Source organism: Poecilia reticulata, linkage group LG16, assembly GCF_000633615.1.
Source record: "Poecilia reticulata strain Guanapo linkage group LG16, Guppy_female_1.0+MT, whole genome shotgun sequence".
Lineage (NCBI taxonomy): Eukaryota > Metazoa > Chordata > Actinopteri > Cyprinodontiformes > Poeciliidae > Poecilia > Poecilia reticulata.
Window position 1 is genome coordinate 10,692,992 of NC_024346.1, and position 11,906 is coordinate 10,704,897.

The 11,906-nt window shown below is 37.2% G+C and overlaps 3 protein-coding genes across 3 annotated transcripts in view; all 3 read left to right on the forward strand.

The window, feature by feature from the left end:
- vsig10l (V-set and immunoglobulin domain containing 10 like) overlaps nucleotides 1–3,079 on the forward strand; it is a gene marked incomplete at its 5' end in the record, with an annotated part of 16,916 nt that extends 13,837 nt beyond the window's left edge. Inside the window, 6 exon segments of the mRNA XM_017309325.1 lie at nucleotides 561–715; nucleotides 1,085–1,309; nucleotides 1,393–1,512; nucleotides 1,876–1,916; nucleotides 2,483–2,569; nucleotides 2,659–3,079. Of these exon segments, the coding sequence (XP_017164814.1) occupies nucleotides 561–715; nucleotides 1,085–1,309; nucleotides 1,393–1,512; nucleotides 1,876–1,916; nucleotides 2,483–2,569; nucleotides 2,659–2,733 (703 nt within the window).
- Nucleotides 3,080–4,439: 1,360 nt separating this feature from the next.
- lim2.5 (lens intrinsic membrane protein 2.5) lies at nucleotides 4,440–9,097 on the forward strand. The gene is made up of 5 exons (XM_008431062.2): nucleotides 4,440–4,592; nucleotides 6,599–6,811; nucleotides 7,825–7,974; nucleotides 8,178–8,312; nucleotides 8,923–9,097. Exons 2-5 carry the CDS (start codon nucleotides 6,634–6,636, stop codon nucleotides 8,982–8,984), a joined length of 525 nt encoding a protein of 174 aa, XP_008429284.1. The 5' UTR covers nucleotides 4,440–4,592; nucleotides 6,599–6,633; the 3' UTR covers nucleotides 8,985–9,097.
- A 958-nt stretch (nucleotides 9,098–10,055) lies between these two features.
- etfb (electron transfer flavoprotein subunit beta) lies at nucleotides 10,056–11,900 on the forward strand. Its single transcript, XM_008431204.1, has 5 exons — nucleotides 10,056–10,091; nucleotides 10,249–10,299; nucleotides 10,907–11,065; nucleotides 11,416–11,623; nucleotides 11,709–11,900. Exons 1-4 carry the CDS (start codon nucleotides 10,056–10,058, stop codon nucleotides 11,584–11,586), a joined length of 417 nt encoding a protein of 138 aa, XP_008429426.1. The 3' UTR covers nucleotides 11,587–11,623; nucleotides 11,709–11,900.
- Nucleotides 11,901–11,906: the final 6 nt, after the last annotated feature.

Consider the following 11,906-nt stretch of genomic DNA (forward strand, 5'->3'; position numbering starts at 1 on the left):
ATGTGTTCCACAAAAACCTTGAAATATGTTTATTGGACATCAGAAACTAATTTTACCATTTTTAAATCTAATTCTGATGTTTTATGTTGCAATAATAACTGGCAGGCCTATAAGCAGTCCAAAATGACCTGTAAACTTTTCATAGCTATGAATCGRTCTGAGATTTTTTAAATTGCACTTTACATTTTGAGGTGAGCTATTTGCTTTATTAGCTTTGGCCAATTTTAACATTTAAAGACACTTAGAGAAAACACAGGCAAGTAGGTGCAGCTAAAGAGACCCAACGTAACAGYAGCAGAAAAAGATCAAAATTGTTAGCATTAAATCCAACTTCCTGGAGTTGATTTGAGGCAGTTTTTAAAAATTCCCACACAAGATGCTTTTTATTTCATGAGCTTACAAACGGCCARTACTTATGTTGACATRCAAAGGTTTGAGGGATTCTMTTCCATGTACCTTCTTTTTGCTCTATGACTTGCATTTCTAGGGCAAAACCTCACAATGGGCTCTTAGTTGGGAGCTAAGTAATGCCTGAGAGTGCTCTCTCCCTTTAAACAAAGCTCCCCAGTCTTTACATGCCATCAACTCCCCTTCTCTCTGTCTGTCCAAAATCTCTCTCCAGGACCGACTATCTCAGATTCCAGTTTGTTCCCTAATCAAGATGGAACCATCATCACGCTGACCTGGGAGGTCCCACCTACATCCTTGGTTACAGGTAAAGCAGAAATGACTCAAGGAAAGAAACTGAKCTCACAGAAAGATCTCTTTGGAAAATGTGACTTTCCACCGTTCCTGTTCTTTGTTTGTTTACCTAAGCAGAAGTGTTCTTGGAAAAATGCTGACTAAATGTTGAATATAGAAACTTCTCACAAAATATAGGGGTGTAAACACTGAACGACGTGTGAAGCTTTCACCTGAGCAAGACTGTATTTTTGGGAAAACATTTAAGAACAGAAMGTCAAGGAAAAGCATGTCGGTTTGTTTACATTGTTAAAATTATCAACTAATTTAGCCAATAAAAAAAAAAAAAAGCAATGATTGAAATATGGAGTTGAACAAAATGTAACKTTTTGTCTTCTCTAAGGTTTTGACATCCAAATGAAAGGACCCGATCTTCTGAGCCACGGTGGTGATTATTCTGTTCCTAAGAGAAGTTCAAAAGAATACCGCATCATTCAGCAGAAACCTGGGTATGCTAGGAGTACAGATGTCTTTTTGCTTGATCCTGACATGACATACAGGTTTSGAATCATTCCCAAAGCTCGGCTAACAGATGGAGAGCCATCAGAGGTTCACAGAATTGGCCCAGGTACGGCAATCTGTTTTGTCAAATAATTCAGATTGGTTTGTATCATGTCAACTGCTGACGGCTGCCTGACTTGCTGACTTCAGGTGATGGTTTGAGTGGGTCTGCCATTGCCGGCATTGCAGCTGGAATCCCATGCAGCATTCTTGCCCTGGTCCTACTAATTGGCCTTATTTTCCTAATTTTCTACCACCACAAGAAAAAAAGTAAGTAAAGTTATGAAACATTCACATTTTTGTATCAATATTCTTGTGCTAAATTTTACTTCCAAATGCAATCTGGTTACAAGGTTCGTACTTCAATAAGTCACAAAAATGGGATTTTCAGCCTCCCACTCCTCCAGTTGAACCACCTTATTTGTTTGTATATAGCAAACTGGGGTGATGAATAATTTTGTTCACATCAGGAACTATGTCTCGCAATATAATTTACAGAAAGTGCATTGATTAATTTTTAGAGTACAACTAAATATAAATCTTTGCATGCAATTCTCTGGGAGGATTAGAGTTGTTGATGTCTTAATTATGTTTGAAAGATATTAATCGTTTTGCTTGTTTTTGTTTGTGTAGGCAATAAGACACGCTATCCAGTCTCCAGAGCAGTTGAGAAGGTTTGATTCATTTATAACATGCCTACATAAACATGTGAATCAACAGATTAGCAAATATTCATGTATGCTAACACTTGGTGGGCTGTAAAATGGGTGGCACACCAAACTTAGATTGTTTTCCTGAAAGTTTATCAATTTTCAGTATTCCAGATATTTGTTAATTCAGGCTATAGGGCCTTTTAAACATTTGTTGTTCTTTTTATTTGCTCTAGTAAACATGGACGTCCCGAACTGACAATTCTTTAACGGTGTATGTAGATGGTACCAAGTAAAGATTTTCCTCACTATCCATTCGCAATTCTTCCTTTAGATATAACCTAATGGGAAAAGGGGGAACTAACCCTCCACTGCTTTACAAATGCAGAGCACATACACTAAATCCAGATAACTTGAAATGGTGTTATTGATTTTAGTCATTTTAAATGACTGTTTTGAATTCAATGAGGCTGCAGCTTTATGGAAATAGTTTAGCCACCCTACGATAATTTTATCTAACGTTGTTGGATCTCCCATCTGTTCCCAGAGATAAATATATCTCAGAAGTTTCCATCATCTCTGCTTTCTAGGTGAAAACCATCCAGCCTAAGRCRGTTTCACACAACATTTTGAACAGAGGGCTTAGGCCTCCTCCTGATTACAACAGTTTGCACCAGGTAGTTTTTCTAATACAAAGGAAGCACATTTTGAAAATTACTAATCCTATTCAAATAAACTTTTTTTTCTATTGTATTCTTTATTCCAGACTCCGTCTGAAAGATCTGCGACTCTACCCATGTTTGTCCCACCTGCCCCAGTCAGAGTTGCAACGACAGTTTAAATGAGTAAATTGATGTGTATATTTTTGCAAAACTGACCTCTTATATAAACARATGCAAATCCAGGGTATTGTTTTTCCAAGTGTTTGAAATTGCATTTAAAGGTAAACAGAAAATCWGATATTTTATTAATTTGTAAGTTTTTGTGCTGAAGTTGAATAATCTGTTAATCTTTGCATAAAGTATATCAATCAGGAAATTCATCTTGCTTGCTGAAACATACATTGCTGCTGGTGTTCATACATTTGTGCAGCAGATGGTGCTGTGGAGTAATGAATGACATGAATTTGTCTGAATGTCCAGTTAAACAGAACTGATGATACCTTCAATAAACACAAAGTGGTGATACTTGCCTTCATCAATGTGCTTTATATTTATTTTTTCTTGTTGAAAGGTCTTAAAATCTAAAACATACAATATCTATCGGGCATCGTTTTAGAAACCAATGACCATTAACTCTCAGTCAGTAAAATTGGTTAAATTATATAAACTAAATTCAGTTTTGGGTAAATAAGGCGAGTTAATCTCAAATCTGACCAAATGGATTAGTTGTTCCCGTAGCATGCAGAAGAATGTTTTCCAAACATTTTTCTGCATGTTTAAAAGTTGGCTCTTTTGAAAAATAAAGACRTATTACAAAGAGCAGCGTTGGCAGGGGAGGAACAGCTATGCAGAACCAGACCTAAGAGAAGGTGACATTTTCTTTAGACCGTTGAGTGTGAGAGAATACAAGAGAAACGTGTACAGAAAAGCAAAAATATTTTATCACTACCAGTTTAGGAGCTTTAGTTAGTCTATCATGAGACACAAATAAGGTCAACTGCATCTTAAAAATATAAATATAACTTGCTATTATATGAGACAAGTTGACAGACATGTTGCTCACTTCCTGTGGAARCTAATATTGGGTGGGTCTCACTGTCAGAGATGGGCAAGAGAAAAGTGACTRCCCTCTTTTTCCCAGAAGAGAGTCATGTTTACGAATTTGACTTTATTCTTTTCTAATCATTCATGATCAATACTAGAAGCTATATATCCCCACCTGTCATGCTTCTGGTGCAACATCCTTACCTGCTAAATATAAAACTGTTCTGTCAGATCAGAGCTGAAATCCTGCACTGGGCCTTTATTTTTTTTTCACTAAAACTGCCAGAAAAACTTCTACCTTTATAGTTTTTTGCTAAATGGTCACTGGGTTGTATTTTTACGTACATTTCCACATGACATTTCTGCTAAGACAGTAAGGATGGATGAATAGTCCATAATTATTCTGCCTTCTTACTGTCAGTGCACGACATATGCAACATCATTATAAAGTGTCAACACATTTTAACACATTTCGCATGCAGTGTGTAATTTTATCAGCGAGTTGGTCATGCGTCTGTTGTAAGCGTGTATGTGTCTCTGTGACCACACCCCAGCTACACTAAAAGAAACTGTGCACTTCAGCATATTCCATTGACCACAGCAGTACTGCAAGCATTTGCACATCCACAGTTCCAGAATGACTGATAGAACAACAGACAAGGACTGTAGAGCAGTGGCCTCGTATCCCAGAGCCTCCCCYGTATCCACACCATCACCCCTCCCCGCCCCTCGGTCCCTCACCCCTCTCCCCAAAAGACTCCCATGTTGTTCAATGTGAATGTGTCACGTGGCTTGTGGCCCACCAGCTCAAGTGCATTTGTTCTGTGCTGATTGTTTTAAGGGATTTTGCCTCCATCAACAGAAAGTTGGGGTGATAACCTTTTGGAATTCAGCCTACAGCTTCCTCTTTGACGATTTGCTCACTCCTGGTTTGCACTCTCTCCCTGAGGAAGGGCTGATACTTAAGAGGGTTCATATATCCTGAGGAATTCAGGTAGGTTGATGTGGAGTGGTCTTCCTTTTTGCAATGGCTGACTCCACTCAAGCCAACAGGCCTATGCCTTACCTGTGGGCCCTAAAGGCCTTCAGAAGCTTTTAAGAGTTTAGCTGGAAGTCTTTGCATCTCCTCTGTCAGTTTTGTATAATGTGTTCTTGGTTCTTGGTTTTCCTCGTGAAAAAATGCAGCACATGCATAGATAAGTCTATAATGAAAATATATATGTGTATCTAAATATTATGAAATGATGTCAACTCGGTGTGGAGCTTTGTGTGGTGTTGGAGATGAAACTCAAAAGTCAGCCTCATGTCTTTCCACTTCTGTTACATCTCAAGTAAAGACATGAATGTAGAGAATCGAGACTAAAGTCAGGACAACCAAGACCAGAATTAAAGTCCAAGTTCTAAACTTTGCTTCTGCTCTGCCTTTGGTTTTGGTTTTACCCATGAATAAAACAACTGATTTGCAGAACTGGGACAAAGCTGTTTTGGAACTGACACGTTTTTTCAAGCCTCGAGTCAAATACCAAATAAAAGYATAAATTCCCAARTTGAGTCCACWGTCAAGGCATGCAAATCCAGGGTTATGTYCCGAGTCCTACACTTAGTTTTTTTATTCTTAAACAAGTAAGTTAGCAAAATTTCAAATGTGACGACAATCTAACAAAATTGACCAAAAATGGATCATTATGCTTTTCTTGCACAAAATTATCTGGCTTATGCATTTGAGTAACTTTCTTAAAATGTCATTTCTTTTTTGGTTTTTGATCAGCAACTGTTAACATTTGCTACGTTTCATTGTATTTAAAATTTTTTTCTTTGTCAAGTCTGAATAACGCTAAATCTTGTACCTCAAGTTAAAGTATAATTTTATCCAAGTTTTAGGGCACAAACTATGAGGAMATTTTTTTTTTTTTTACTATTTATAGGTTGTTGGTGTTTCAAACAACTTACTTAATGTCTATAATATTACTTCCTGGCCCCCATAATTTATTTTTAATCAAGAACTTAGCCGGAAAGCTGACGTATATTAAATATTATTCCCTTAAACTGTAAAAACAGAACATTTTTCAACACATGAAATATTTTCTTGTTTGCACGTTCACCAATAGAAGAGAAGTAATCGCATAATTACTTCTCTTCTGTTGGCAGAGACTTCCCAGGAGTTCTGCACCAGAATTTCTCACGAAGTACGAAACGTAATGACCAGAATAAACTTGTTCTGAATATGCATGAGTTCTTAGAATCTTACATTTTGATCATGCTGTTCTGTGTTTAATAAAAAAAGGGAAATAACCCTTATGTGTTGGTTAATAGGGAACTCCAAAACTGATACAAGGTTTTGCTAGTAGCAGTGGTAACATAGACTGCTACCTATTTTGTGTGCCACTTTGTCTTCTTTTTACTGGTTGCCCAAAATGCTGTCTTGGAGAAAATTTACGTGTTTTAAAGGCTTTTGAATTTGACATTTCACAGCCAGATCAAAAATGACAGAGATACCACTCAAGAATTACAATATTTCAAGCACAACGGTGGGTTTTAATAATTTAAAACAGGATGTCAAACCTAAAACACTTGGTTTCATATCCGGTGCATAATTTTAGMTTTCAGAAGTCCCATTTCACTTCAAAAAGAACAATTGTGGTGTGTSAATTTTGTGAAATCCAGTGACACATGACCTTGCCTCTCTCCTAGTTGCCATTGCAAACCAACTGATGACTAACAAAGYTAATAGTTAATTCAGGAAATATATAAACAGCCTTTGTTTAAAATAACATACTTTGTTAAGTCTGAGATATCGCCTGGGTTCCACTTAAACGATTTTCATATTCAAGTGAAATGATGAGTCACTGTACTAAGGTTCGAATCAACTTCCAAGTCTTATGATTTTATCAACGACCCAAGTATAAGGTCTTTAGATAAGCGACTTGCATCCGACTTGAGTTTATACATTTGCTAGGTTCACTTTTACCAATAACTTCCATACTTTTGCTCTTTTTGCAGTGSACAAAGCCTTTGCTGGCACCTTAGAGTCACTCATGATGTACAGCTTCATGGGAGGGGGCCTGTTTTGTGCCATTGTGGGAAACATCTTGCTGGTGGTCTCGACAGCAACAGACTACTGGATGCAGTACCGCCTGTCGGGCAGCTTTGCCCATCAGGGCCTGTGGAGGTACTGCATGTCTGGCAAATGCTACATGCAGACTGACAGCATTGGTGAGTTGGACGTTCTAAACGCATTCCCTGAAACGCTTATACCCAATGCCCTTTCTTTTAACGTGTGGTGCAATAATTTCCCAACTGTCTTAAAATAAAAATAAAATTYTTCAAGTTGTAAGAAAAATGGAACCTCAGAAGTGCAATGAGTAAGGACAGCCACATCCTTATCCAGCCTATGTGACTTCTGCTTTCCTGTTGACATGTTGTTTAACAAGCAGCTTCGATGAGTCACGTCACTAAGCYGTGCTTCGTCTGAATGTTATCCGTTTTCCATGCTATGAACTCAATTCCAGAAAGAACATTTTTGAGGTTAAAAATCTAAAACATTTGCATAATGAGCATTAGAATCTCTCTTTTTTTAATAATTGTTTATTAGTTTGCACATTACATTAAAACAACAAATGGTAAAACTGCAAGRAATTTTCATTTAAACCACAACTGCTTTCATGACCCAGATTGTGAAAATACATATTCTCTTCTCAGAGATAAACATTTAAAAGGTCTTGATTTTGACAAAAAAAATAAAAAATCCCCAAGAGAGAAAGTCTAACTTTTCAAATATTGAAAAGTTGACGGTTTGAAATACAAACTTGTTTTGTTTACTAATTTGTTACCAGCAAACCAGAAAATTCACAAAACTAATMATTAGGAACACTGTTTCCACACAAAAACACATCGCAGACATTCATCAGTAATTAATTGAGCACACTCTATTTCAAAACTAGGATCAATTGAAATGTAGATGTGTTTGAAATGAAATCATTTTTGTAAAGTTCTTTGAGACGACCTTTGTTGTGAATTTACTCTATGCACATAAACTGAGTTGAATCAATTTTAGATTTAGCTACACTTAAAGATCTTACAAGAATAGGATTCATTAAAAAGAATCACAGGGACTGGAAATAAAACAATTTATTTAAACTGCATTTGCTGCCTAGTCAAACTAAGTGATTTCCTTTTTGTGCATAGATTGCATGGACTCATTCTTAAGCCTGTCCTCTCCTGCTTAGCTTACTGGAATGCCACTCGAGCTTTCATGATCCTGTCCGCCATGACCTGCTTTGCTGGCATCATCGCAGGAATCCTCTCCTTTGCTCACTTCTCTGCTTTTGAGAGGTTCAACCGCTCATTTGCTGCAGGCATCATGTTCTTTGTTTCAAGTAAGTCATAGTTACTACAACAAAAATGCAAACCCCATCATTTTTTTTTTTTTTGTTTGTTTGTTGCTACATTTATCGAAGGATAGAATGGAAATCAGAACATTGGCATCTGTTTATCTTATAGTTGCCAGGTAACAGTCAAATGAAGAGACTGTTAATTTTAAGGATAGACATCTTATGATGAATCTTTGTCTTCACAATAGCTCTCTTTGTCCTGCTTGCAATGGCCATTTACACGGGAGTGACGGTGAACTTCCTGGGCAAGCGTTTTGGTGACTGGCGTTTCTCTTGGTCCTACATACTTGGCTGGGTGGCTCTGCTCATGACCTTCTTTGCAGGTTGGTTAACACTTTCAAGATGCAAATATTTGTTGAAATATTGTGTTTTACTGGTGATAAGATTTCACATTAAGCATGTAAATAACTTCCGCACCATGTCTGTCAAGCAAGATGGGAATGATGAGGAGTCAGAAATAACAAAATCCAATAAAAAAAAAAAAGCTAAACCAATCTAAGCCAAAACAAGAGAAAAGAAAACATTCACAACAGAGCAACGACTGTTGCCCCCTGCTATGCCCGTTGTTTAAAGGGCTCAAGTGGAGACGGATATAGATTGAGAATACTGTGCCCGGGTGTTTCCAACACACAACTGTTGCCCCCGTCTCTTTTGTTTTGTCCTTATGGAAGTGAACTCTTTTAAAAATGAAAGTAACAACTCAAACCAAATGACATCAAACCCAGAATGCCCAGCGTCTCTTACTAAGAACTATGAAGGTCTGCCTCCAGATCACTTCCATCTCACCTGAATGTTAAATCAAAGGACATTTCTGCACATACTGTTTCACTCTTGTTGTACATGGTTTTTTTTCTCTTATCTTTACATCCATGTTGTGAAAAGTGCCGAGTGTGGTTAATAATTCTGTCTTTACAACTCATGTTTGCTTTACAGGTATATTCTACATGTGTGCCTACAGAATGCATGAGTGCAGAAGAGTGGCAGGCCCACGTTGAAACAAGCAGGAAATGACACTTCAAAGCAAAATGCAGCCAAGGAAACCCCCAATGATGTCATTAGAAAACCTTTTGAGGACAAATAAAATCAGGATGTTTGCAGATATCAGAAATATGTTGTTTTGTCAGAAACAAGTCAACAACACCTTAAGGTGGAATACACAATAAAACCTGAGCATGCAGATAAATGCAAACACCTAATCTGTTCTTTAGCCAACACTGGTAACATTTTGCTTTACACTTTATTAAATTGCTCTCTTATGTAAAGAACACAAGATTAAGAAAAATGATCTTGAACTCCTGCCAGTGGAATATTGAAGACATGTGCTAAGAAGCCCACTAGACTCTTCATTTAGGACACTGACCCAATAAAAAACCCAATAAACAAAATCATAAAGTTGGGTTATAGCTGCAACTAAGATTTTGTATTTGGAAAATATATCTAAGACTTCCAAGGTTGTCTCTTCAGATACTGGGCCTAGGATGTCTGGAGGTTTCATTTGGATCAAACATCTTTAAAATCTAAATATATTTTTAGATTTTCAATGTTCATTCCTTATCTAAGACCTATRCTAGAACTTCTGTGAGGTGGATGTGCGAGACTTTTRCCATAAATATCTCCGTATTTATAAAAAAGCTYAATTCAGATTGAAATGARTTGCTCTGCCTACTGTATTAAAATTAGTTCACATTTCATTTTCTGTGCCTGACATTCAAGTAAATTAAAATGTGAGTAAACATATTTTATGTAWAWTAGCAGGGTCCAAATGTGAGTAGCTGGAGATGGACAGTACATGTAAATGTGCTTTCCATGGTTTATATATTATTAATTACATTTCAGAAGTATGATTTAGTGAAAGAAAAAAACTGTTATTTTMAGATTTGATCTCACAAAGATTTTGTTTGAAAGCAATATGACGTCAAGCTTCATAGGCAGTATCCAACATCTACACTGTATTTCTGTATGAATTACATTGTGCTGGTCCAATGATTTTACTAATGCAAAACAGGACAACATATATGTCTTTTTCTAGGTAACATTCAAATTAGGTGACCTTTAGTTTAWAGCAAATGACTGTCATCGTTCATCACTTTGCCTCCAAAGCAGTATGAGAGCTTGCAGATTAATAATTAAATAAATAATCTTACAACCACCAATTACTCAGGAATAAGTCATTGCAGCAGTTATAAAAGAGTAAAGTACTTTCTTCATTCTCATAGGATATATAAAAACCGTCACATGCAGATGGTCGTTGTTTAAAAGGATTTATTTAAAAAGCAACGCATTAATGTNGCCTTACTGGACTGGCCTCAGGTAAGTGGCAAATGAAATACATTTTTAACAAATCCGTCTCTTATTTTTATTTGTGAGATTAAAATAAATCAAGTGTGTTGTGTCAGTGCTGAGAAGCAGGTTGGCTGCTTGTTCACAGGACCTTATCAGGTTGAGCAGAGACTGGCTCTGGTCAGTTAGTGCTACAGTGTTCCTGCTCAGATCAACACAGCTGCTCAAAGGCTGATTAGGTCCAACTTTCAGCTTGTTGTCCAATGATGATTTCTTTTTCCTTATTAAAGCACAACTTGCTACCAACATACATTTATTACCGTAGTGCTTTCACAGTAAACAAATCTGATGATTGGACAAGATTATTTACAGCTATTTATAAATCTGTGTGTGGGAGTAAATGCTTATTTATTTTTTATCACTTCATAGTTTATGCCCCAAAGAGGAGATGAGTAGGTATGTACAAGTAGCTTTGTAGTTCCACCTATGCACCAGCAGATGGTGTATAGCAACAACCGATTGACTTCTTCAGTTTTCACAGCACCTTTGTGTTGAAAGGCAGGTGTCTCTGWTTTTTGATGGACTAATTTTTAGCAGCGTTGTTCCAGTGAATATGTGCCGTCTTCTCCTTCTCCAGGGTACCTTTGCATCAGAGGTTACACTGGATGGAGATAAAATTAAGGTGGTCAGAGAAATCGATGGTGGGCTGGAAACAATAAAGATCAACACACCAGCAGTGTTGACTGCAGACCTTCGACTCAACACCCCCAGATATGCCACCCTGCCTAATATTATGGTAGGTAGCAGGAAGTTGTGTTCACAAAGACAGGAAAAATGCAAACATTGTGTCAGCCATTTTGAGTAAAGTTAGATAATGTTGCTGAGTGTTCTCTGTATTTCATTTTATAGATCAGTTAAAGTAAAATATGATTATACAAAGTACTCTCTCTGGAGAACTCGCACCACACTTTTCAGATTTTTATTTGTGAAAACCTCGTGTCGTTCTTCTTTCACTTTATAGTTCTGCACCCTTTGTCTTGGTTTATCAAATTGAGTATATACATTTTTTTCTAGTTTAAATCTTTTAATGCTAAGCATCACTTGTTTCTCACCTGTTTTAATCCAACTCTTATTTCTTTCTTTCAGAAAGCGAAGAAGAAGAAGATTGCTAATGTGAAGCCTGCAGACTTGGGTGTGAACCTCACATCAAAACTGGAGGTGCTGAGGGTTGAGGACCCCCCACAGAGGCAAGCAGGCATGAAGGTGGAGACAGTGGAAGACCTGGTGGGAAAACTAAAGGAATCAGGAAAGGTATAAAGGCTTCAAGAGGACAGGAGCACACATCCCAACAGTGGTAAGTTTTAGTCTGTTTTTTTTTAAGTAACAAGAAATTGGTGAAATATTAACTACTGTTCCTGTCTTCCTTATTCTCATTGCAGGACTCTGATGATTTAGGACTGTACCACATGCACAGGAACCGAATGAGTTTATGTATGTCTCGTCCTTCTTGTTTGCAACTATTGATCCTGAGCRTGTGCAGTTGGTACTAACAGGAGAAAATGAATACTGAGACTCACTGTCCTTCAGTCATACTATCCCGAAAATATATTTTTTATCTGCATTTTAGCAAAAGTAAG